This window comes from Haplochromis burtoni, unplaced genomic scaffold (genome assembly GCF_018398535.1).
Source record: "Haplochromis burtoni strain Fernald_Lab_line unplaced genomic scaffold, NCSU_Asbu1 Contig_34, whole genome shotgun sequence".
Taxonomy (NCBI): Eukaryota; Metazoa; Chordata; class Actinopteri; order Cichliformes; family Cichlidae; genus Haplochromis; species Haplochromis burtoni.
This window is the reverse complement of record NW_024582395.1, coordinates 1,856,174-1,881,808: the sequence shown is the minus strand read 5'-3', so window position 1 is coordinate 1,881,808 and position 25,635 is coordinate 1,856,174. Positions and strand designations below refer to the sequence as shown.

The 25,635-nt window shown below is 40.2% G+C and overlaps 4 protein-coding genes across 21 annotated transcripts in view; 2 read left to right on the top strand and 2 right to left on the bottom strand.

Annotated features, from left to right (window-relative positions):
• Positions 1-1,749: 1,749 nt before the first annotated feature.
• LOC102306567 (intracellular hyaluronan-binding protein 4) lies at positions 1,750-6,372 on the top strand. 2 transcript variants are annotated; one of them, XM_005919023.2, is made up of 9 exons: positions 1,750-2,032; positions 2,688-2,925; positions 3,387-3,519; positions 4,016-4,156; positions 4,242-4,313; positions 4,405-4,479; positions 4,794-4,965; positions 5,454-5,633; positions 5,822-6,372. In XM_005919023.2, exons 2-9 carry the CDS (start codon positions 2,694-2,696, stop codon positions 5,888-5,890), a joined length of 1,074 nt encoding a protein of 357 aa, XP_005919085.1. In that variant the 5' UTR covers positions 1,750-2,032; positions 2,688-2,693; the 3' UTR covers positions 5,891-6,372. The 2 variants fall into 2 exon arrangements, with proteins under 2 accessions (XP_005919085.1, XP_042075439.1); XM_042219505.1 differs by lacking the exon at positions 1,750-2,032 and adding an exon at positions 2,414-2,593.
• Positions 6,327-18,030, bottom strand: cdc14b (cell division cycle 14B). 14 transcript variants are annotated; one of them, XM_005919024.3, is made up of 16 exons: positions 17,918-18,030; positions 16,683-16,773; positions 16,044-16,119; positions 15,515-15,607; positions 15,314-15,390; positions 14,358-14,424; positions 14,123-14,273; positions 13,807-14,037; positions 13,565-13,703; positions 13,156-13,321; positions 12,982-13,079; positions 9,246-9,293; positions 9,028-9,153; positions 8,417-8,585; positions 7,437-7,502; positions 6,327-7,341 (listed from the first exon to the last, which is right to left on the bottom strand). In XM_005919024.3, exons 1-15 carry the CDS (start codon positions 18,024-18,026, stop codon positions 7,479-7,481), a joined length of 1,665 nt encoding a protein of 554 aa, XP_005919086.1. In that variant the 5' UTR covers positions 18,027-18,030; the 3' UTR covers positions 6,327-7,341; positions 7,437-7,478. The 14 variants fall into 14 exon arrangements, 10 of the variants coding, with proteins under 10 accessions (XP_005919086.1, XP_005919089.1, XP_005919087.1 ...); XM_005919027.3 differs by lacking the exon at positions 17,918-18,030 and adding an exon at positions 16,933-17,054; XM_005919025.3 differs by lacking the exon at positions 7,437-7,502.
• Positions 18,031-19,508: 1,478 nt separating this feature from the next.
• Positions 19,509-22,060, bottom strand: prxl2c (peroxiredoxin like 2C). Its single transcript, XM_005919022.2, has 6 exons — positions 21,746-22,060; positions 21,375-21,443; positions 21,155-21,208; positions 19,968-20,073; positions 19,744-19,878; positions 19,509-19,639 (listed from the first exon to the last, which is right to left on the bottom strand). The coding sequence occupies exons 1-6, from the start codon at positions 21,926-21,928 to the stop codon at positions 19,509-19,511; spliced, it is 678 nt and encodes a 225-aa protein (XP_005919084.1). The 5' UTR covers positions 21,929-22,060.
• A 2,182-nt stretch (positions 22,061-24,242) lies between these two features.
• fbxl17 (F-box and leucine-rich repeat protein 17) overlaps positions 24,243-25,635 on the top strand; it is a 230,662-nt gene continuing 229,269 nt past the window's right edge. For all 4 annotated transcript variants that reach the window (XM_005919018.2, XM_042219500.1, XM_042219502.1 and 1 more), the window contains exon 1: positions 24,243-24,454. The gene's annotated coding sequence lies outside the window, so the exon portion shown is untranslated. The remainder of the gene's footprint in view (positions 24,455-25,635) is intronic.

Below are 25,635 nucleotides of genomic sequence, written 5' to 3'. Positions count from 1 at the left end.
TAGTAAATATTGTGTGAGTTTCTTTCTTTCAAATACTCAAACAAAAACTGCTACTAGACTTGATAACATTTACACTCTTTCATACATTTCCTGCTATACATTAATACTGAAACATTGCACACTAACAACACAGACTTGTATATTCATTCTGCTATGACTACTGAATGAGGTTTCATTATATAAAATTACTTACTCATCTTGCAAAAGAGGGTAGGTGGAATTTTATACATTTTAATAGCTGGACTAAAGAGATCTGAGCATTATACATATTATACATATGTCATATGATTGTCTCAGTATGTGTTGCTTCAGTTCCTCAAATATACCAAGAAGTAAAATGAAGTTCAGTCTGAAAAAAGTAAATAGTATAGACATTTCATTAAGGCTGAGGGTTTTGTATAGATTTGCAAAGTTACGAACATATGGGGCATGCAAATATGGAGAGTTTAATGCACGTGGTTCGCAAACTGTTAGGAGGGCCCCCCCTGGTGGGGTATAGAGCCACTACAGGGTGGATAACCAAAGGAAAGCTACATAAGAAATAGATAAATAAAATATAATTTATGTGGTGCTACCACACTGACCTTTTTTTCTGTATGAATAAGATTTAACTTATTTCCTTTTTTATTGCCAATGATTGCTGAAAAGTGTGAGGTAGAAGTGTGAAATTTTCAGCTTCTAGGAGCATGCCAAAAATGATTGAGACAGTGCTTTAATGGGATATCGCTCAGATTCTCATGTGTAGCTTAGTGCAGCATGGACTAGGCATGCTTTCTTAACATTTTGTTTATGCAAAAGTATGACGAATGGACTTTTCTAGAACATTGCGTGCAACACACTGTTTTCACACAGTGCAGTGGCTAACACTGTTGCAAGAAGGTCCTGAGTTTGAATGCTGTTTGGGGCCTTTCCATGTGTAGTTTGCATGTTCTCTGGCTTTCTCCTACAGTCCAAAGATAGGCATGGTGTGATTCTAAATCGACTGTGTCTATGTGTTATCTCTGCAAAAGACACTGTGACAGGCTCCAGCCTCCCAGCAACCCTGAAATGCATAAGTGGAGGAAAACAGATGGATTGAATCTTTGGAGACTTGAGAAACCTTTCATAAACATTGTAACTCTATGCAAATGTTCCCCAAGTCTGTTCTGAAGGTTGTATTGTGAGCAATCTTTAAAAGTCAACTTCAAAGAACCCAGAACTCCAATCTTTTTTGTGAAGTTTTGTGATAACTGTCAGGGAACATTTAGGGAACAGTCACAGGAGTTTCTGCAAGGAGTAGATCCCTATATAACCTGGGAAAGTTTTTTTTCTGGTAAAGCTGTGGATTGGCCACCATTTGCTACTAGTTACAAAAACTTATATATTAATGTAACAAATGCCATTACTAGCTACTTGAGCCAGAGGCAATTGCTGACAGTTATGTAGCAAAAATACAAGAAAATGTGAAGATTAACATTATTTCTTCTAATGTCAGTTGAATTACAAAAAAACCCTGTTTTATGACTGACCTAATGGTAGGCCTAATAAGCAACATTTACAATAGTATACATACACTAGTGGCACACTTCTAAGCTATGTATCCAGGAAGCTAAAAATAAAAGAATAAAAACAAGTATGGCTTCTCTAAGTAAATATCTATCAAGTAGATTGAAAACGAAAAACAAAAACAAAACAAAAAAAACTTCGGTAAATGTTATTTGAAGCTTTCACAAAAATCGTTTAAGAATCCCGACTGTTCTTCAGAGGTTACACAACCTTCAGCCTGGTTGTTGGGCTGCGGTATGGATGTTTATTGATGCTCCTGTTTGGCTTTGATTAAGTTAGCTACTTTGGTACACCCCAGGCCTTCCTGAGGTTTGGCTACAATAATCAAATTACTGTTAGACCTGACAGGCAATACTGCCTACCTGCCTTGGAGGGAAACAGACACTGCCAGGTAGATAACAAACAGGCCTACAACAAAAGGAAAAGGGAAACACTTGCTTGCACAGTAACAAGACGTCGCTGTGCGAGTCAACTCGTTAACAAGGAAGTAAGCAACAACTAAGCTACCTAACTAGTGTCAACCCCCCCAAAAAAGTAGGACCTTTACCTGACATTTATGCTAATGTTACTAGGTCTAAGCTACAGTCCATAATTAACCGAACATTATCGGTTAATGTTAGCTAACTGTAGATTAAAACCATTTTATACGTTTATTGAAGTTAATGCGCTTCATTAATTAAAGTGAACTGTAATGAAAGCTCACAAAATGGATAATATTTCCATATGTAAATTTGTCTTAAATGTTTATCTTTGCTTTTCGAATGCTTTTTGAGAGTTAGTGCCCCTTTAACTTCAGCCCCTGTGCCAGTTCCGACTCGTAGGCCTCCAGCCTGACTAAGCACAGAACCATCTCTGGCAGAGGAGCTGAGCCAAGCCTTTGCAATGCAGACTGTTGATGAACACGTGGGCGTGGTGTCGCTTGCATCCACACGTGCAAACATTTATTTAAAAGTGTGCCGAAATATGCTGGAGGCATTTGTTGGATGTTCACTGGGGCAGCATAGTTCCGACCGTCGCAGCTCTTTTGTTCTAGCTGAGCTGGAAAACGGTGCTTATCTTTATTGTCTGATACTTGAAAGCTGTTTGATCATCTCGAGGAGGTAATTATTTAAACTGGGGTTTTTTTTATTCATCATTAACAGGCTAACATGCTGCCGGACGCCTACGGGTGTGCTGTGGCGAACAGGTTCGGGAATCTTCTGGATGATGACACGGATCCTTTCGACTTGATCAACGAAGTGGAATCAGAAAAGACGAAGAAGAAAAAGAAGAAGAAGGAAGAGGAGGAGAAGAAAGCAAAGCAGAAAAAACCTGGTCAGAAGGAGTCCCAAAGGGACCGACGCCTCCCTATGGCCCTGGATGTTCAAGAGCCGGTTCCAGGTAAGTACTGCGACACACTGCACAAATCCAAAAGATTCTGGCAGCTGCTGGGGTTTCCAGACGGGGTAGTCCAGCCAAGAGTGGCCAGTTTGCCTGAGCTTTGTCAGCTGGTAAAAATGCGTGGTCAGCGAGGTGCACATGTGCATGCTGTCAGAGGTGGTTATATCCCCACTATCCTCTGTGCAGAAATCTGGGTCAAAGTGACGCTTGTCTAATTTTATAGATGATTCCAGAGGACATTTAAGTACATAGATTCAGCTATTGGACTGAACCTAAAAAATGGATTGGAAAGAGGAAAGCATGTTAAATTGTTCTTTTCCTCCTGTAAATGTAAGCTCAGTGAGGTTTGAGAGCATAAGTCTGATACTGAGAATTGCATTCAGAAACATAGTTTTCCCCAAATAGTGATTGCTACCTTATGACTCAGTTCAGTACGTTACCATCTCGCTTTCTCCCTTCAGTCCGTAGGCAGCTGCCACGTCCTGCACCTGTGTCTGAGAGTGGGGAGGGCAGAGAAGAAGCCCAGAAGAAAGCTGCTGCTGGGCAGCGTAGGGCCAACCAAGAGGAACCCACACAGGAGTTTTCAGTTTCTAGGTTTGCATTCCATGCTTAATAAAAATATCTTTATTTAACTGATGTCATATAAAAGATGACATACCCAGTGTTGATTGGTGTTTCAGCATATGATTACATATATAAACATTATTTCATACACTCTTACAGGAGCTTTTGTTGATTAAAAGCTCTCCTAATATTTAATGTCACCCAACAATGTCTAATTATACTATGGAAGCTTGTTTCTGCAACTATGGGGGGGGGGGGAACAAAGCATTTGTTTGCCAACCAAATTGAAATTTCAGGTTATAGCTTACCAATTCAGACTTCTGAGAAAAGAATTCTAAATTAAGAAAACAACTACATTTTAAGTTGAGATGCTAACCCAAAATTTGGACTTACTGATTGCAATAAACCCGTACCCCACTCCCTCCCATGGCATAAACAAGCTTTCCTAGGATACTGCTGTCAGCTGGGTTTGAAATGTGGATGTTGTCACATGAATAAACTGAGTTTTAATCTTCTTTTTTGGCAGGCCTTCCTATAATTCAGACTTTGATCTCAGAGGCAAAGGGGGGATCAAAGGTAGGAGAGCAGGAAGAGCTGGAGGAAATGCAAGGAACCCGGACTACTTTATTCTGAGGGGCAAGAGGGAATACGATCGGCACAATGGAACGTAAGTCTTTGTAAAAATGCCGCTTGTCCCTGATTTTCCTCTGTCTCGTAACTGTGTACTGATGTTCATTTTGTCTTAATTGCAGAGGTATACCTCCTGATGATAAGAGAGGAGGAAGAGGAGCTTGGAACTGGGGCTCTGTTGAAGAAGCTGCAAGGTAAGTGGGTAGTTGATAAACATGAAAATGACAATATTTTAATTCTTGCAGAGAATAGAGGTTCTGTTTGTTCATGTCCGTTTTTGTACAGTGAATTCATGGATGTGACATCTCCAATCAAATCTGAGGAGTCCCAGATAACTGTAGAGGAAGACAATCCGAATCAGTGAGTGAAATGCACAAATATCCTTTCTTAAATTTACATCTGTACCACCGTGACTTATTTAGAAGTGACAGTGGTCTTGTTTAGCATCTGTGCAATGAAAATAGAGGAAAATCTACAATTATCTACAATTTAAAAAAAACAAAAACACATTCAACAGTGTGCTAGATAAAATGTTCTGTGACGAGCTTTAATTGATGGGGAAATTTGGGATGTCTGTACTTGGCAGTCGCACATGAGAATTGTCATTTGCAGGAAGTGGGAATAGGAAAAAAAGAAATGGAAGATGATTTATTTGTTTTCAAATGATAAAATAGAGCAACGGAGGAGGAGGGAGAGATGTTAGTCCAGGTTGCTATGGAGATGACCCTGGATGAATGGAAGGCCATGCAGGAGATGAGTCGTCCCAAAGCAGAATTTAATATCCGCAAAGCAGAAGGCAAGATTCCCTCCAAAGCCAAGGTCATCCACGAGTCAAAGCATGTGGAGGTGAGCGTGGAAGATGAACTCTGGAGGCTATATGGGTTGGTTTTTGTTTTTTTTGTTTTTCCCCCATTTTGTTTTTATGAATAGTTTCTGCAGTTTCTCAGAGTAACTAAAAATCGTGTGTGTGATGCAACATTACTGCAACATAGGCCACCGGCAGTTGTGTAAGTTTACGCACCCTCAGTTGTGGCTCCTTAGGGGCTAGTTCATCTTGGCTGCTAATGAGGTTAATTTGAGATGAACTGTAACATGTGTTGACATGCCTGTGCATATTCGGGTAGTTTCTTGACTGTGCAGCAAAGCAAGCCATTAATAAATTCAACGAGACAGAATATCTATTGCCGAATAATCAAAGACTGAGTAATAATCAAAATATCTATGGATGTTTTTACTAAGATAAAAAAAAGCAAATGCTATAAAAAATAGTTTAGTTTTCTGTTCAAATAGTACTCTTGCCTTCTGTATATTTAGTGTTTGCTTCCAATTTCTAGACCATCAAGGTAAATATGGAAGATGAAGGAAACTTCCTTCGCAGGTCTGTGAATGATATCACCTCCCTCTTGGACATCAATTTCGGAAGCCTTGGACGTCCCACTCGTGGTGGCCGAGGAAGAGAAGCACGTGGTTGTCCTAGCAGGCGCCCAGAGAGTGTCAAACCGATATTGGAGAGGGTATGTCTGTATTTGGGTACAGAATTTGGGACAGCGCTGAAATGCTCCAACCTTTCATATAGCTTTTATTGACAATTGTGCATTTGAGGTTCATTTACTTTCTGAAGGGTAAGAGGGGTACTCGTATTTGTGTGCCCAGAGCACAGTTAGCATATTGTTTTATGAATGACGTGGTTTTTCCCTATTAGGCGGAGGATGATCTGGCACCTAACCCAGATGACCCAGAAGACTTCCCAGCACTATCAGCAGGGAGATAACTGAGTAAAACCTTATCTCCTGATGTGACACATTTTTTGTTTTTGAGGTTTTGGGTTCAATTGCACGGAATACACTGTTCAATAAATAATTATTTTGCAAGGTTAACTTTTTGTTTTGAACGCATCACTGAGGATTTAAACTCATTTTTCTTGTCGGCTGGTTGACAGGTCTTCAAATAACTTTCGCATGGGACAGTATTGTGGAAGTAGAGCCAAAGAGTCAGGCATGAGACTGCTCTAAACACCCAGCCTTCTTTTTGTATAATGGAGGATATTCTTAATATGGTCTTACAGCTGAGCACAGCATCTCCACCTACCTGCTTCTCTTTCCAACTGTTAGCAAGGGGCACTCAGTCTGGGGGTTTAAAAAAAGGATCTGGGAACAACCATAATAATTGTGCTTAAAACATGTAATGAAAGGACTAAGCCAGAGACATACTTGGGTATACATTTATTAAAAAGTATGATTCTATGTGCTTCAAGCAAATGTCTTCCATGGATTATGAAGGTGAGTTAGACCAGGCCCCGTTAGGACCACCCATTCATTTATAGGATGATCTAACAGTACAAAATATTTACAAAATACAGAGTATATCAAATGTTGACATATTTACAGTTTAAGTACAGGAGCTGAAAAGCTTCACAAGTAAGACAACTCAGATATTCAATAGAGGTACAAATGCACATGTCGCCTTGTAATCGGAAGGTTGAGAGTTCGAGCCCCGGCTTGGACAGTCTCGGTCGTTGTGTCCTTGGGCAAGACACTTCACCCGTTGCCTACTACTGGTGGTCAGAGGGCCCGGTGGCGCCAGTGTCCGGCAGCCTCGCCTCTGTCAGTGCGCCCCAGGGTGGCTGTGGCTACAATGTAGCTTGCCATCACCAGTGTGTGAATGGGTGGATGACTGAATGTGTAAAGCACTTTGGGGTCCTTAGGGACTAGAAAAGCGCTATACAAATACAGGCCATTTACCATTTTGTGATGGAATTACTGCCAATAGACTTTTAACTATGTCCATGGCAAACACACAATGCAAAGCCCAAGATCAGGGACTCGGGACAAATTAAAGGCCAATTCTATCAAATACTTCCCACCATGAACCCTTATCAGAATAAGTTCTGCACAGTGCTCATTTTGGAGGAAATCTCCTGGATCCACACATTCATACAATGATTCGATCTGATGCTGCTACTGCATGCTTCAGTTAAGTAGAAACAACCAGGCAATGATTAAAACTAGCAGTTCAGTTCATGATTCTATGTTTAAAAAATATTTTTTAAAAAGAGTCCTATGGATAAAATGGCTTGTAATCATAAAATTTTGAATGAAGTATTTGTGGTGTTTCTGTAACATCTCTTCCCCCCACGTCAGCTGTATAGAAGGTAATGTATCAGATTTTCCAGATCCACAGGCTCACCGCAGTAGAGGAGCTCTAGGTTTGGGTATGGAGTGACTACAAAGAAGAAGGGGGGGAAAATAGAGTTATTTAAGGTTAAATCATTACAATACTAGAGTAAATGCAAGACAGAAAAGTGAAGCGGTAGATACCATAGCCTGGAAAACCTAATGGATTGCAAAGAGCTGCGAGCTTTACATCCTCTGGAGACGGTACGTCTGTTGCATATATGAAACGTAAAAGGAGGAAAAGAAGGGAGGTGAACATTAAAGACTGGCTCAAGAAAAGAATGCACACATGGCTACAGAGTGGTAACAACAGGCCAAAGGCAGAGTGAAGTGAGGCGCACAAAGTCTAGAGAAGCTATAGCCAGCCATACTCCCAAACAAACTGTTCTCAGAGAACATGCAGGGAAAATGTTTGCATGAAGCAGCAGGGGGATTGTGCCAAGTGGAATTTAATTTGGCATCCTGATAGTGGTACATATGCACCATCAGATTTACTACACGTTAGACCTGGACAATATCCAGTTATATATAAAGGTTAGTTCATCTGAGTAAAGAATCTGAGCTGGGTTGCACCTTCATCAAATTCATAAAACAATATTTATTAATAGTATTTAGTTTCTCTATGTAAACCTCATTAGCCTTCTGTCATGATGAAAAAAAAATGCAAATTTCTCTACACTGAAAGGATCTGCAGTACCATTTTGTTTTACTTAATGCTTAAATTAACTGAATAATTAAATTCAATGAAAGTATTCACCTGTTTATAATTAATCCATTCCTTCATTTAAAAAAATGCATTCAAATGCTTCCACTTTTACCTAAACTGTAAGATCTTAACTGTTGTTGGTGGAAACAGTTGGTTTTTTTTAAGAAACATTTTTTGAATGAACCACAGGTTTTGTTTCAGTAGGCGATGCAGCCCAGCCTAGGAACGTCATGTGATTATGGCACAACCCCTTTTTTTGAAAACTGAAGTGAAACGACGTATTCCAAGCCTCTGGAATTTTTGCTGAATTTGCACAGGCACTAAAGATCATATCTCTTTTTGCATATTGCAATTTTTGGCTCCTGTGCAAATGCAGTCCAAATCTCCACTTGGCTTGTGAAGATCTAAGGAAGCTTGCCTGTAGATGGACCTGTCCCATGCTTAAGCTGATGGGAGAGCCTAAGTTGGTTGTGACACTGGCTGTCTGTCTATGGCTGTCACATGGTTCACAACACATTGGGTCTTTGCCACCAGCCACGACATGCAAGTTGCCTAGGGACCTGACCAGTCTGGTGTTGCACAGGGAGCTGGTAGAGAAAAGGGAAGCTGTTAATGTACTCAGCAAGCACTCATGAGTGGCTATAGCCTCTCTATTTTTGTTTTTTTCAGTTTCAGTGGTACAAAGAGGAATTAAAATACAAAGCATGTATTTTTATTACAACAGTACAATTTCACATGTAATGACTGAAGTTAAAAATACAACCTACAGACTGCTTTAAACACGCATTATTTATAATGGCCAGCAGGGGGCAACTAGGTAAACACTTTCATATTGAATATACATGATGTCCTATCTGCAGATTATGGGTGAAGTCAAATTGCAGCTGCAGCAATGTTTTCTGTCTAGTCTATGATCCAAACTGAAACATTGTTGACCTTTGTGGATAATTTTAACTGTATAACGTATGTAAAGTCTATCTGGGAAAGTCAGTTCGGGCAAATAAGTGTTATTTAAATTCTTCCACTGACCTTCCTCCTGTTCCATTGGCTGGAAGGGAGGTTCTGGTCCTTTTCCTGCTGTCTGACTGGTCAGATAGAGCCAATGGGCTAACACTTGTCTTACAGCTCTGAAAACTTGCCTGCAAGATGACTCCGCTGCAGAGGAGACATATTCATTAGTCTAAGCCCTGCTTTATGTCAGTATGTGTATGTAGGTGTGCATTTTGTGTGTACATTGTACACTTTACCTCAGGGACTGTGATGAGGATCTGGTGTGCATCTTATTCTCCTCTTGTCTGTGAAGACAAAGTAACATAGCAGTAAAAAATGTGAAACTTCATATGTATATGTAATGAACTACACTTCAGAGTGGATAGCAGGGGAAAGGTTTGCATGGTAATGAGAAAAAATGTTTTGTTTTTAATGTGACAGTTTTAGCCGTGTGAACAGAATATTATTGCATTCAGCAGCCAGGTAGGATTAGTAGAGCTAAGTTAAAGCGAGGAGGTGGCACTAAAACTTAAAGAGAGTCTTGATCTGTCTTAGTCATTTCCATCAGCAGCTCTTAATTGTCTGCCAATTTAACAGTTGGGAATAAGTCAACACAATAACCAGCAAAGCATGATGTGTAAAGGTGACGGGGTGATGGGAATGTTTATGGTACAAATCATCATGTACAAAAAATGCTGACAAGGTCAAGGCAGTAGCCTTTGATGTTTTAGATTTTTAAAAACTGGCTCTGCTCATTAGCTTTGACTTTACAGTATTTGCAGAAAGAATATAGGAACAGTAAGATGATTTTGAACAAATTTCTGATTCGGGTTGGGAATTAAAAAGAGACTGGGGGCTCACTTACAGCATTCTCAGTTAGAGCTCCAGAAGGAGGGGCAGGGCAGGTTTTGGGGGGGCTGACGGGCAGTAGAACTCATTGAAATCCTAACCCGTCTATACAGAAATGCAGGATGGAAGAAGGGAAGCCATACACAATCCACCACAGGGCAAGGCTACACAGGGAGGAGAGCAGCATGGCTACCAGCCATCTGAAAGGAGGACAAATCCAACAACAAGAGCAAATGGAAAAAAAGGGGGAAAAAAGGAAGGAGAGACAAGAGACGTCTGGGCAGGACATAAAGCCTCTGATGTTGTGCTTTTCCACTGGGACTGGATTAGATGAATCACCTTTTGTAGAGCCTTTCATCCAACAGTGCCAAACAGCATATTTTTGTTCATCACTTGCTCTGTTGTATAAGCAGTCAGCCATAAAGAACCCAACTAATGTAGGAAGTTTAAAGTAGGTTAACTTACTTGAGGAAAAAAACAACAACTTTATTTTACTTAAGTTCTACATATTTATAATAAATATAGGAGTGAGTTTTTTTGTATTGTAAGCTCCTCAAAAGTACTTGAAAATAAAACACGATTCTAGGAAGAAAAAAAAGAACCCCAGGCAGCATTTACAGACATTAAATAGATAACAGTATCCCTGGTACTGAAATTGTAGTGATTGATATAAGCCTGCCAATGAAGGAGATGGGCTCTGTTTAACAGAAACATCTAAAAATAGTCAGATCCTACAAGAATTAAACACCCATTTCTAAACTCTGTCCCACACTTTTAATAGAAGCTAACAGAGATGGACTCCTGCAAGAGTAAACAAAGCTCAGATGGTATGCATACACTGATCCAGTCACAAGAGCAATGGAAAAACAACAGGCAACTGACAATGATCCCAGCCCAGCATTAAGTACATGTTAGACACAAACACAGAGGCATGTGCATGCGTGCATGTCCAAGGGTTTCATGCCTGTTGCCATGCGTGAAGAGGCAGAAAAGTGAAGAAGTTCTGACAGTCATCGTTCTAATCGTCCCTGGAGTTTAACATGCATATTGGTGTTGCATAATAAACCAAACAGTGGAGCCAGATGGTGATGCTCAGCTGGAAATGGAGCATTAGATGTGTAGCAATGCATTCCCTGCAGCAGCATATGGCCTGTAGTGCAAGAAAATCTCCCTTCAGCCTCAACTCTCTGTTTTCGTGCAACTACCTAGCCCATAGCCCCTAGCCCACAATGTTTTTCTAATGCTTTATGTGATAACGAGGATCTGGAGGATTTTACTATCCAAATAACAGAATTTAAAGACACTAATTAAACTCACAAAACACTCGAAATCATAGCTTAGTCCAGTACCAAAGAACTACTGCCAATTTACACCTAAACATTAATGAATCAGCTGGCAAATTCACTACTTTACCAAGCAATGAGGAATTACGTACTGCAGATGAGAACAAGGTCAAAGCTTCCCTGATTCAGACTTTATCTTGATGTGAGCCAAGTCAGTCGTGCAAGCCAAGCAATAAAACATTGAATTCAACTAATCCCGATCTTATTTAAAACCGTGATTGGTTGAATAATTGGTGCTGTTAACTTGAGAGCTTTTATTGTGACTCAGAGGATACCACAGATATGCCTTGATATCAAAGCAGAACAGCTCGGTGTGTCCATGAGGCAGATAATGAAAGGCGTGTAAATGTAATGCATCCACTAAGTGCATAACCTCTTCACACCAGTCATCAAAAGAAAAGAAAAGGAAGAGAGAAAAAAAAAAAAAAAGGACAACTTCAAATCTGTCACACCATTCGCTGGCTTACCAATATATATTTTTTTAAACAGGAAGAGGATGTCGGCTAGAAAGGAACTGACGTGCACTTACCTCCAACGTACAAAACCTCACATCCTCTCTCTGTTTTTCCTCTCCCCAACTCTTTCTCTGCCTCTCTCTGCTATCTTTTGAACGGCAGGCAACACATCGGCCACACCGTGCCCATGAGGCTGCAGCAGAACACTACCACCTGCCTGACATGGGACAACAAAAGCCAAAGCCATATGGGTACATTGGCAGAGGCCGGTCAACCATACTCTGCCATACTGACCAACCTTCCACAGCTTTGAATTATATGGACACAAATGATGTGGACTTGGGCAGAAAAACAACAATAGAGGAAATTTTAATAATCTTTTAATGACGTTGTTGTTCAGTAGAGGGTTAGGTTTTGCACTTTAGCACCCCCCACTGGCATAGAGCGGGAAGCTCACGTCATAGTTGTCCAAATACGGCTGATCGTTTCTTTTTTTTTTTCCCTTCTTCTTTTTTCAAAGAATTAGAAAAGCTAATCAATATTTGTTGTCTCAGCTACAAAGTTTATCTATAGAAAAGCTTTCTGTTGACTTGAATGAGTGACCTAGTTACACTGATTTCATGATAACCTAGTGACAGATAAGCTTTATATTGACTTGGCTTACATATGCTTTTGTCCAAACTGAACTTTTTTTAAGCTTCTGACCAAAGAACACAGCTTACACACCATCAGCACTTTAGCAAAAGATTTTCATAGAGCTATCATCTTTAGCTTCCACATTGTTCATGCCTTTCTAAATTCAACCCACAAAACAGTTTTTCCTGGAAAAGTGCATATCACATAACTAAAATCCAACCCTGCAAACAACTGTGTCACTTTGAGCCTAAGAATCTGGGCTACCACTTTCTCATCTTATTGTTTATCCTCACTGATTACACATGGTAATAGGATGACTTTATTATACTCTATCCGTATGAGATGAAATTTGAAAAAAGAAACATGGTTATTAAAATAATGCAGATATTCCAAATGGTTTAAAGTACAGTATTAGGATGAAATTGTATGGCATGGTTAAATGAGGGCAGCCCTGCCAAATCCTCAAACCCGACTCCCAAAGCGGACTACCTGGAAGAAGTTACTGAGGAAGACAGAAAGCTTACCCAACGAAATGATAAATGTAACCAAAGAAATCCTACATGATCACTTCCTGGTCATCTTTTTTATGCTTTGAAAAACACTACTACTGTATACATGTAATGATCCAAGGGACTGATTCGCTCATTTTACTGTACTACAGCACAATGGTGTGATGCATGATGAGGCTTGCAGGCTGCCTGAATACTTACGATAGTGAACCCGAAGATGATCTGGCCTGCCTCTTGCTCTTAAGAGCTCGCAATTTATCACCCTGTGTTAGGCCATTTCTCTCCTCTTCATCATTGTACTGCAAAAAAAGAGAAAAACAATGAGCAGAATGAATTATTAGAATGAAAGACTTAAGACTTTAGTTTCAAACTCACCATTTCCATCTCTTCTTTCTTGGATCCTCTGTTCTTGTTGCTCCCATTGATGGTTATGTCATCCACTCCAGATAGGATCCTGGTTACAGCCATCTTACCATTCTCACGTTCATTCAGCATCTTCTCGCGGAAAACATCTCCTTCTGCCCACAGACTGTTCTGCTTCCTGATACACAAACCACACAATGATTTTCTTGCCAAACCAAAAATCACATGACTTTAAGATTTTTCATCATCTAATAATTTGTTGCCTGAAACAGTGTTGTTTCAAACCACAGCTATAAAACTTAAACTGTGGTTAATTTATCTAGTTTAATCTCAGATATGTATCAATACAAAATACTTTGAAAGTATTTAAAGATTTTTTAAAATGTGACATTTTGAAAGTCCTGCTCTAGTGAACACTTACTCTTCAACAAAGTTCTGCTGAGGTCCAATGATGGACCCTGGTCGGCAGATCCGTATCCAAGCGATGGCCTCTGCTGCAGTTAGGCGGTAATGTTTCATCATATAGCAGGCAATCAGAGTACCAGTCCTTCCTAGCCCAGCTAAAACAAAAGAAAAGTAGTGTGCATTGAAATTGTGCCGTAAACAGGAAACCGAGCAAGGTTTATGTAGCTACAAGTACGTCTTGCACCAAAAAAAACCTACCTTTACAGTGGACTGCAATGGCTCCTTCAGCGTTCTCACAGATGTTGAGAAACGTCCTAACAATAGAATCATTCGGTGTGCTTCCATCCACAAAGAAGAGGTCCTGATGTTCAAACCCAGAGTCTGTAAAACGTCGGGCATCATACATCTTCTTGTTGAGTCTGATGATGGTAGTGATGTTGTGCTTCCTGAAGTATGGGATGTAGGCCTCAGGAGCGTGCAAAGGGTACCCTAAAATAAGAAAGGAAAACATTCTTGTGAGTTCAGGATGTGTTAAAATGTGGTGAGACATAGTCCTGTAATGTACTTTAATTACCATTCTCTATTTTGCTTTTTGGATGCGGCCCACTGAATGCAAGGAACTTTCCTGGAATGATCCAATTCAAGTCTCCATTTTCTGCTCTCTCATAGTGCTCATATTCTTCCACATCAAAGTTAGAGAAGTCGAGCCAGCCATAATGCAAAGCCTAGCGGAGCGTTGAATTGAAAGTCATTTTGTTAGGGTGTGTTAATACAACAAAGAAAAGGAATTCATTCTTTAAATGACATACTTTGTGCACACCACGAAGACAGTCTAGGATGTTCAGATTGTACATGCAGGTTCCAAATGAAGCATCTCTGTAAAATATAAAACATATTTAAGGTTCTGCACAACATACATGGGATTTCATATTCATTTAAACACTGAATATGATATCACTTCTTCTTATTCTGAACTCTTTCTCTCTCAAAAAGCATGTGTGACCCCTCCTCTTAAAGGTCCCTGTCATAATTCTGATGAGCCACAGTAGCATTGTGCTTTAATCTTGTGTTGTAGTCGGGGCTAAACAGTGCTCCAATATTTAATTTGCTGTGCAATTTCATTGAGGTATGTTAAAGTGGACCTATTATGATTTCAAATTTTCTGTTAAACACATGTTGTTACAATGGTGGATGCTTATATTAAACAATGTCTGCAGGAAACCTATGTGAATTTAAGCTTCTGACTGCTCTATAACCTTGGTTTCCAATATGTTTTACTTCTTTTTGGAGAGTTATAATGATATGATAACATGCTTTTGAGGTAAGCCAATCAGAAGAAATTTAGCTCAAAGGCGGAGCTAAAATGAGCTACATTTTTTTACAAGCTTGCACCAATGTCCGCTATTTATAACTAAGTGTTATTTTAATTTGTGAATGGTGCAGAGAAACTCTAGTAAAGTCCAGTAAGAGAAACCTGGAACTGGAAATTTAGCTTAATAGGTCCCCTTTAAGAAAAAACAATAACTAGAATAGCAATTAATCTATTATCATTTTCCTTTAATCAGTATAGTTTAACCCTCCCACCCAGCTCCTCTTATCACTTAACAGTCTCCTTGATTAATGAAGAGAGGCTGAAACCAGAAATGAAACCAGAAACTTATACTTTCAGTCAGAGACACTTGAAAATCAAATTAAAATGCGAATGGCAGTTAAAACTGTTATTATTAAATTAGTCTGAGTAAAAATTGTGTTGGCAAACTGTTACCTGAATGGAATATATGATGAATTTCTTGACACCAGCAGACTGTAGGCCTCCTCTGGCAACATATTTAGATGCATTACCTATAAATACAAATGTGCAATCAGCAAATGCCATATGTATTACATGCTAATATAATTTTTGTTACATTAGGCACAGCACAAGTCCATAAGTTATTTGTAATACACATGTTTGCAAACAACTTACTGCATATGAGCCTATTAGATAGGCAGCATTGGCTTGCTTCTTCTGATCTCCACATGTATAAAATATGATCTTCTTCCTTGAGAGTGTAATGGACTGCACAAATACATTAACAACATGAAATTACAGGTGATTCTTTATTTATTTGAGTGACAAAAAAAATGATTACCTGTATAACTGAAAAGTTATTCATTAGGTCTACCAAGGATCAACAAGCAAAGATATCTTAAATTGAAAAGGCTGGACAACCATCAATAAATCAATCATGCACAGGAGCTCAGCTGCCCCAGTCTGTGATCAGCATCTTTTCAAGCTCACATGCAAATACACGTAAACTGTCTCAGCACAAAGCAATAACGCAAACATGTTTGCACTATTAGGTACATAGATTAAACAATAAGACAGCTGACTGTATTACATAAAAGCCCAAACACTACTTTACTTTGTTTACCTACTGTAGGTATAAAAAGCTATTGATTGAACCCCCCCCCCTTTACAGGAACTGCAAATTAAGAGCATCAGTTTACTTTACCTTGAGCTTCTTTGTCAGCTTGCAGCAGAAGCGATAAAACATGGCCAGGTTAAGGGGACCAAAGTCCGCATAGAAGCTAAGAGAGGGAGAGAGAGAAAGCAGAGAACAAAGAGTGTGTCAGTGGCTATTTATGCAGCCAGCTATCATCTCTAGGGAAGTTTCACTAGACAGAATCGGCTACCCAAGATTCACACTGTAAAAACACTGACAGAGTAAAGGCTATATTTAGAAACATCATGGGTCAATCAGAACAGGACAAAAAGCTGCAAACACCAGGTCTTTTTGTAACACTAGCATAAACTTTAAAAGGTCAGTCCTGTCCCATCCTGTCCTAGTGAGCCATCCTTTAAAAGCCCTGATGTTGCTAAGGTAGCAAGTAGTGGAACCTCTTCCACTGGCTTTGAAGTTGAATATCTTTTGCAATGCACCATGACATTGCGTAACATCACAGTAAGGGGCAAGTTATGTACACATCTACTCACACAAACCCTACTGTTAAAGATCAGCATTTGATAACATGAGGTGTGCCTATTTTATGGCACTCAGACCAAAAGGAGAGAAAGAAAGAAAGAAAGGGCAAGGGGACACACACGATATGGAAACTAGTAATCCAAGTAAGTGGTGAGTATGACTACTCACTTCTCATATGCCAGTTCTTCATCGATGCAGAAACAGTGTCTTTCAGCTGTGCTCTTGATCTTTTGCTGAAGTATGGCAAAATACAGTTGATCTGGAGGAACACGACAGGGGAAGAGGGAGGGGACAACATTAAAATAAAGGCAGTTACTTGTTTTTTGTCATGTAAACACATGCATGCTGCTGATTATTTTAAAAAAAAAAAACTCTCTTCGTCTAATACTTCTTAAAAGTATTTTTTCTCGCGACTTACCTTTGATGAACTCAATGCACACTGACGAAACATCGTCCGCGGTCATCTTGCAAACTGTTTTGAACATGACGTTTTTATACAGAAACACACGGGGTGACTTTCTTCACTGAGACTTTCGCATGCTAGGTAAAAAAAAATAAAATGCGAATAATTAAGTTTAAAGTGGCAAAATGTAAATTTAAAAGGGATAAGGAAGGTTTCTTTAGTCTTTTAAAGTGGAGAAAGTCACTTGCCGAAGAGGGAAGGACGGAGAGTTTCGTGTCTAAGTGCGTACTCTGCTAAAAATGAGCTCTGCGCGACCCCTCCCCTGAGGCGGTTCTCGGGACGCTATTGGCTGCAAGAGATGCAGAGGACTACGTGATTGGTAGACAAACGCGTACGTCAGGCTCTGCCCCGCCTAGTTCAGTTTAAAGTTCTTGATATTAGACACATGATAGGCCCTGGGATCGTTGCCCAAGCGGTTGCTAGGACGATCTCTTAGCCAGTCAGATTTGTGATTTCTACTTCGACGAACCTCCCCTCTTTCAGCTCACCGAGGATGTGGGAACCAGGAAACGCCATAAAGATATGAAAATAAAACATAAATGGAACTGACAGTGGGTTGACTGTGATATTTATGACATTGATACAGCAAACCACCTCTAAGTATGCACTCGCACCTCACACCGACTTCATAAAACAAAAAGGTGCAGCTCTGCCGCAATTCCCTGCTCTGAAATTAAATACCCGAGTAAAACTGCTCATTGTTGGAGGTTTCATGTGCACGGAGCTAAGGTAAATCGAGGCAAAACCCGCTGTAATAACATTAAAGGGACAGACGGTGTCGCCATGAGAGGACAAAAGCAGGGAAAAAATCAAAGACGTTCACACACAATGGTCAGTGCACGACATTTTTTGGGGGGGGGGTTTCGCCTGCAGTGCGCGCTTTCGTGCATTTGCCAACTGTGCGCAAAGTTGACCGGGTGCATTCTGCAGACCCCCTTACCTGTTATCTCAATGTAAATATCAGAGTTTGGCTCCGCCTCTGAGCTGCTGTGAGCTGCACAGCGCTTTTTCCTCGACTCGGCTCGCCTCCTTTCGCTCTTGCGCTTCATTTTTTCTCCTCAGGGCTGCTGGACATTCCCGTGCAGCAGCGACAGACACCCCTGCGCTTCACAGTGCGGCGGCTTGTCCTCGTGTTGTCGACGCGCTAATATGTCATGTCTCGCCCCCGATGGTCTGCCTGTGTCTGCGTGCTTCCAGTTACCCGTTCCAACCTCTCTGGTGGTGACGTCTGTGAACAGGGGCAGGTTTCTGCTTTCTGAATCCCCTGCAAGTGACGTATCGGGATTAGATGTCCACTGCCCACCCACCCTTCACCGTTCAGCTGCAGCAGCTGGTGCTGTACCAATAGAAAACATATTGGAAATGTAGTCCTTGATGCCAGAGTTTTTCCTATTTGAATGCAACCGTGCTCTGGCCTTGCACTGTAGAGCATATATGGCAGCCAATAAATAACAAAAAAAATGTCTTTATTTACAATATAATAAACTTTGCAGATTGCAATGGGAATGTGACAAGGTAGTAAAATCAGTGCAACAGCTGCTATTCAGTCTTATCACTACAAAACAGGCACATAATTATACCACAAAACACACTGGAATATAAGGGTTTACTGCTGTTTCAGACCACAGACTGAAAACAGAGAAAATCCTCCTGCATCAAGAACAACCATCATCAGCTCTTGACATGTGATTGGAGACACCGGACAATGCCAGTAGTGCATTTTTTTAATGAAACTGTACTATTTGCAAGGCCAGTGATTCTAACCTCTCCCAGGTTTTTGGTAATTTGGTCAAGTCAGTGTCTAGCCTTGAAATAAATAACATACTTGGGAATGCTGGGACTGTTACGGATAAAACTCTTCTTGCTGCAATTTGTCTATCCTCAACTTAACAGTAGACCACTGGGGGAAAAAATCAATGTAATGATGAATCCAAGTTAGAGATTTCTGTCTGTAACATAATGGTGTATTTAAGAAGACAAACAGAACATAAATATTCAGTTCTGGGAGGGTTGTCTATAGAGTTGGACAAAGAGAATGACAAATTAGACGTGTTGTCTTATTTGTCAAAGTTTTTCAAGAACTTCTTGAAAACTATATAAGACTACAAAAAAAAAGAGTGTTGGCTGACATTGACTTTTTCCTCCACAGTCATTGGACCTCAGCCCTGCTAAACATTTAAAGGGGACACTGCAAAGGCCAAGCATTCACTGATTTCTCAAGAAGATATTTGGAACACTTTCAGATCATGCCAGGAAAACATGCCTTATCGGTTTTTGCACAAACTTGCCGCATGCACTTTCAGTTTGAGTGATGTTATTAAAGCCAAGACAGTTGAGGGAAGAGGAGAGAGGTGTGTGTTAAGCTGATAAAGTCATTGTAATGTACTATTTGTCAATCAAGTTGAGTTCAAATGCACAACAGAAGCAACAGAAACTCATTTAGTCGTCTTAGAGTTTGAAGCTGATTGTATATACACTCCATGTGTGATTACAGCAGTGACGTGGGATGAAACTTTCAGGCAGGCACCTAACTAGATGTGAATGATTTTCGGCTTATCGCTGAAGTCAATCGTTTTCTGAGCTCCTGCAAGCTGAAGGAGCCAGTTGATGGGCATGTGGTCCAGGCGGTTCATGTCAAGATGGGAAAAATGGACTTTGGAGCCTGTAGAGAGGGAGAAAACAGTGAGTGTGAAGAAAAAATATATAAGATATAATGCAGTGGCAACATTAACACATGACATTATATATAGAGAGAGACCAACTTACCAGGTCCTGCAATGATGGCTCCACCTTGTTGATGTAGGTCACCCTGAAAATCAAAGGCAGGACTAGTCATGGCTCTCCATATAGTCTTGATTTGGCCCATAAAAACGCCAGACTTCACATGGGGACTAGGCTGTGCTGAGTTCACAAACACAGATACAAAGACAAAGTTTCATTATCATCTCAAAATAAGCTTACTTATACACTCCAACAGTGTTTTTGCATACCAGAGTCTGTGAATGTCTCCTCTCTCTTCATCCCCAGCTTTTGGTAAATGCGCCTCTCTGGGTCCACATATATTTCATAAGGATACTCCGTGAGCAAGCAGAACGACTACATGACAGAACAAGAAGAAAGAGTACATTTGTCTGGAAAACTATAGTGCCTGCTGTGATATTTATATACACTCATCAGACACTGTAATAGGTACACCTTGCAAAAGTTAGACCTTAATTCTTTGTGGCATACATTCAACAGAGATTTTGGTTCATATTGAATTGATAGCATCACACAGTTGGTGCAGCTTTGATGGCTGCACATCCATCATGCCAAAGAGGTTCTACTGGATTGCAGTAGTGGAAATTCTTATATAGTGAATAGTGAATTCTTTCTCTTGTTCCTTGAACTAGTTTTGATTATCTGAGCTTTTTGATGTGTAATCCTGCTGGAAATAGCCATCAGAAGATGCGAATACCGCGAATACTGTAGTCAGAAAGGGATGGACGTGGTCAAGATCAATACTCAGGAAGGCTGCGGAGTTTAAAATCACACTCAATTGGTTCCAAGTGGCCCAAGGTGTACCAAGAAAATATGCCCTCCACCATTATACCAGCAGCAGCCTGAACAGTTCAGAATCAATCCACACTTTCATTCTTTTTTTTACTTCAGATCCTATCATCTGAATGTAGAAGTAGAATTGGAGACTCATGAGACCAGAATGCTTTTTTTCAAACCTCTATTGCCCGATTTTGTTGAGCCTGTGCAAGCTGCAGCCTCAGTTTCCTGTACTTAGCTGACAGGAGTGGCTCTAGGTGTGGTCTTTTGCATATTTTGGTTGTAACAAGTGGTTATTTCAGTTACTCGTGCCTTCTTATCAGCTCGAAGCAGTCTGGACATTCTCCTCTTACTTTTCACACAGACAACTGGTGCTCACTGGATATTTTCCCCTTTTTTTTCCTCGACCATTCTCTGTAAACCTTAGAGATGGCACTGTGGCAGAATTCCAATAGAGCGGCCACATGTCAAAACCAGACTCAATTAAATCACCTTTCTTCAAAACTTCAGCGAGTTGTTTTGACCATGTCTGCATGCATAAATGCACTGAGTTGCTGCCATGTGGTTGGCTGATCAGATATTTGCTTTAACAAGCAGCTGAACAAGTGTCCAGTGGGTGTATATATAACAAAATAATTACCTTTATGTGATGATAAGCGGACTGACCTATCACGACCAGTCTAATTTCAGCATCCTGCAACAACACACATGGAATTTTGGATTTGTCATGATCAATTATTTATGTTAATACTCATCAGACCTCCTATTGCTACAACTGAGCACCTTTGTTGCCAGTGTTGCAGCTGTGCTCTTTGTTTTGACAGCCTCTAGTGCAATGGTCCTTACTAAACAGAACTTACCTCCAGTACTTCTCTGGGTATTTTTCCCAAATCATCAACATACTCTTTACAGCTGTAGCACAAGAAATTCTGCAGGGACACATATTACATAACATGTTAAAAGTCTGTAGTGATGAGAGAGATCACTGCATTTAAAAATTCACTTCTTGCGCCATAACATTTATCCCTCTGTCTTCACCTATGAAGAACGATCTCTTCATTCGTCCATTTCCAACACACCACAGGAAATTCTTGGAGCATCTGGCCAGCTACACTTAGGCTCACCTACTTTGAAGCCTATCAAGACCCAGTTAAAAACGCAACTTAAGGTAGGGTGCCTATGCGAACCCATAACTCATCAGCAAAGTTAAGCCAAATGAAGTTTTCCCTACCCGCACAAAAATTATGACCGATTTCCTGTCTTGGTATAGGGTCTTGAACGGAATAGAAACTCCATGCCGGTCGTAAATTAAACAGTCTTCGACGTCTCTGAGATTAATATCCACAAAACAGGTCACATTTTCCTGGCTTCCTTTAGTTACTTGTCGAGTTATTGGTGAAACTACTTCAGCCATTTTTTTTTCTCAGAGGATCCAGAATTCGCAGTGCTGCTATTTTGGGAGTTGCAATTCAGCCTGGAGGAGCTGGTGCCTGGAAAATTCACGCCCATATGCGCTCTCTCTCTCTCTCTCTCTCTCTCTCTCTCTCTCTCTCTCTCTCTCTAGGAGAACGAAGAGAGACGGCGAACACATATTCATTGGTTAATATTATCTTAATCTCCGGATTTAGTTGTATAAATAAGGCAATAGAAAACAGAAACTGACCGGTGCGTCAGTGCGTCAGTGCGCGCGCGCTGTGACTTCACAATAACAGTTAGGCAACATTTATTTATATATAGCCTATTTCAGCTCAGTGAACAACATTGCCATGGATATGAGGCCATTAAAAGCTATTGTTTACAGTGTAGTCACTCAGATGCGAGAGCAGATACTCTAGCAGAAATTCCGCAAACACTTTTCAGAATAAACATGATGGGTCGTACAGTTGTGTTTCTATGGATTCCAGCCCATTATGGAATAATGGGGAATGAAATGGCAGACAGAGCGGCGAAGGAAGCCACAAGACATGGGACAGTTGACATGGCTGTTAGTTTTGGTCAAGCTGAAGTGAAGAGTATCATAAGGCAAGAAATGAGGAGTAGTTGGCAAAAGCAGTGGGAGGAGGAAAGGAGAGGACGATGGTTGTATACAATACAAAGGGGGGTAGGAGAAATGAGAACCACTGGAAGGAGCAGGAGAGAGGAGATGGTCATAGAGATTGAGATTTGGACATACTGGGTTAAATGCTACATTATTCTTGATTGGGAAACATTGGGAAATGTGCCTTCTGTGGAGAAACAGAAACTATAGAGCATGTGATATTGCACTGTCTGAAATATCAGGTGGAGAGGAGACAATTAAACCAAAACCTCATTAATATGAATATGAAACTGGATCTGGTTGACCTATTGCAAAAGGATTCTGGAAGTAGGAGTTAACAGGCTTTATTTCGGTTTTTTAAAGCGGGAAGAGTGTTTCAAAGGCTTTGAGGTTTTTTGTTTGTTTGATTGTTTGTTTGTTTTGGGGGTGGGGGTGGGGGCGTCATTTCAGTCCACACTCCATACTAGTGGTGGCGGTAATGCACCAATCAGTTGTTTGCCAACCGCCAATAACATTTAAGAAGAAGAAGAAGAACATTGCCATGGGAATTTACAATGAAATACAGTTTGAACTTTACATCCAGATTATTATATATCTCTCTGTGTATATTAAACATATATAGAGTAGACGTACTGTACAGTTCGGTAGTACTGTAGAAAATTACATGTGCTATGTATATTGTCGTTAACAGTCTCTCATCTTGTGTTATGTTTATAAATTATAATTTTTTGCCCTGATTCTCTCTCCCCAAAGTGTTTTTTTTAGCTCCTCGCAAGACCAAGTTGGCTGCAATGTACTGTAGTTACTGCAGAAAACCCAGTTAAGTTACATACAACTATACATTTTATCCTATTTGTGACTTTTAAGTTTTACATTTCATACTTTAGTCTAATACTGCTTGGTGGTCTAGACTTGAAGTGTTTAATGCATGAAACGTTTAAGATACAAACAATGAGTTCATTCTGATTAACTTTGATTTATTTTGGCAGTATGTGTATATTTTATGCTTGTTTTATGTTGGATTCATTATTTTAAATTCGCATAATATACAGCGTGTGTAGACACAATATCAACTATTATGTTCACGAATAAAATCTGATTATTTGTTGGGAGTGACTAGAATGGACAGGATTAGAAATTAGTGCACCTGCTCATATCCAGTGCTTAATGATTTAGAGAGGCAAGGCTGAGGTGGTTTGGACATTTGAAGAGGAGCGGTAGTGGATATACTGGACAAAAGGTGCTAAATGTGTAGCTGTCAGGGAAGAGGAAGACCAGTAAATAAAGTAACTGCAAGAATAAAGGTGTTAAGACTAGAAATTTATAAGGTAGGTAGTGTTTTCTGTAGCAACCACTGTCAGTAGATTATTTTGGGGCGGTTGTCCAGTTTTCCTATGGTTAATAAATTAAAAGTTTGTTTTTAATTTAAATGATCTTGTGGCGATACCTCCACAATCTAAACACGATACAAAATGATTCCCATACTCTATTATAATTCCACATTTGTATGCATTAGATAGCTTAATATTTAGACCCTGTGTTTTCTAAGTCAGTTTTCAAAGCTTCATTTACCTATCATTGAAAAAAAAATCAATCCAGTGTTTGGTTCTTCTCTATCCCCAAAATCCTGGGAACAGGATTTTCATTGATGGCGAATTACGAATCGCCCTCGTCGGCTTCCTTCTCGCTGCCCTCTCGGTGCGGAAGTGCTGTCCTCAAGAGCAACAGCAGCAGCAGCAGAGGTACTACCAGAGCTGCTACTGTTTTGGAAGAGCAGAACGGCGATTTAGTGGCCGTTTTTCCTAAGCCCTTGTCTCTCCTTTCGGGGCTCGTCACCGTTCATCTTGACCGTGGAGCTTAGCAGTATTATGCGAGCGGAGTGTGGGAGCACCGTGTGAAGTGGTGAGAGATGATTGCTTTTGGGGCTATAGCTAACTTAGCATCTGGGGATGGAGCAGGCTAGCCTGACAGAAAACTGCGAAGCAATCGCGTCTTTCTTTCCCTCAAAAACAGCGTTAAGTTCTTGTGAATGTTGAAGGCAAATCTGCGGCAATTCCAGGCAAACCGCAGGTGTCACGTTAAATTTGCTTTGGCGTTTCTACATGCTAAACAAATGACCACCTGTTCACTGTTTACATCTCTGTGTTTTGATTCAGCAGCCATCAACCGGTGCTGCACTGCTGCAGTTATCCGACGAGATTTTTCACGTCCTCAACAAATGTGGATCATTAAAAAACAAACACAACAAAAACAACCCCAAACCCCCAAAACATTTTTCAAGTTATGCACAGCATCCACGCATGAATCTTTTCCATCGTAGGCAAGCACGGCTGCAAAGCTTGCTGCTCTTTGTTGTGTGCTGTGCTGAGATTTAGGTTTTACTCTTAAATTGTGAGTGTTTTTAACAAATAACATCAGTATTTCATTGCAGTACTGTGTTGTTGGGCTCTCCGGTGCTGAGTTTAATGACACATGTGGTTGCTGTCAGTCTTGTCCATCGTCGTGTCTGTTTCAGCAGAAAGGACTGTCCTGATTGTTGTTGACATACAGGATCAGGATCAGGCTCAGGTTTTTCTTTTCTTTTTGTGTGGAAATCTGTGCCATTATTTACACGAGCCCACCACGATCACAAATACACCCTTACTTCCAGATTAAGTTAATCTCACTCTCCACCCCGTGTGTGTGTGTGTCAGACAACTCTAGCGTTATCTTTTAAAGTTCCCATCTTTTCTTGAGCATTCTTTCACTGCAGCTATAAAAAACAGCCTTGAAAATATTGAAGGATGGCCATTAGATTTTCCTACTAAAGGTTCATGTTGACTCTTCCTTTAGGGAAAAGAGGAACATTAAAGCAGCTAATGACAGGCTTAATAAAGCACGAAAAAAAAGCCTCATTAAAAAAGGAGATAATGATAATGATAGCTGTTAGTGATCCTGCAATTTTCCCGTATTATTTTATTTATGTGGGGCAAAACATTGTTAGCAAAAAGACATTTTCTCTTAATTGATGAAATACATCTTTACTCATAAAAATGTATTAAAGTATCATATATATATATATGTGTATATATATATATATATAT

What these genes read in the sequence shown, in the direction of transcription:
- LOC102306567 (XM_005919023.2), top strand. Translation starts at nt 2,694, where the DNA reads ATGCTGCCGGACGCCTACGGGTGTGCTGTGGCGAACAGGTTCGGGAAT. An exon ending in TGTTCAAGAGCCGGTTCCAG is followed by an intron (nt 2,926 to 3,386) that starts GTAAGTACTGCG and finishes TTCTCCCTTCAG; the next exon opens with TCCGTAGGCAGCTGCCACGT. An exon ending in CAGGAGTTTTCAGTTTCTAG is followed by an intron (nt 3,520 to 4,015) that starts GTTTGCATTCCA and finishes CTTTTTTGGCAG; the next exon opens with GCCTTCCTATAATTCAGACT.
- cdc14b (XM_005919024.3), bottom strand. Translation starts at nt 18,026, where the DNA reads ATGAAGCGCAAGAGCGAAAGGAGGCGAGCCGAGTCGAGGAAAAAGCGC. An exon ending in GAAGAACTGGCATATGAGAA is followed by an intron (nt 16,120 to 16,682) that starts GTGAGTAGTCAT and finishes TCCCTCTCTTAG; the next exon opens with CTTCTATGCGGACTTTGGTC. An exon ending in ATCTAATAGGCTCATATGCA is followed by an intron (nt 15,391 to 15,514) that starts GTAAGTTGTTTG and finishes TTGTATTTATAG; the next exon opens with GTAATGCATCTAAATATGTT.
- prxl2c (XM_005919022.2), bottom strand. Translation starts at nt 21,928, where the DNA reads ATGGCTGAAGTAGTTTCACCAATAACTCGACAAGTAACTAAAGGAAGC. An exon ending in CCGCTTATCATCACATAAAG is followed by an intron (nt 20,074 to 21,154) that starts GTAATTATTTTG and finishes TCTGTCATGTAG; the next exon opens with TCGTTCTGCTTGCTCACGGA. An exon ending in AGCCATCATTGCAGGACCTG is followed by an intron (nt 19,640 to 19,743) that starts GTAAGTTGGTCT and finishes CCCTCTCTACAG; the next exon opens with GCTCCAAAGTCCATTTTTCC.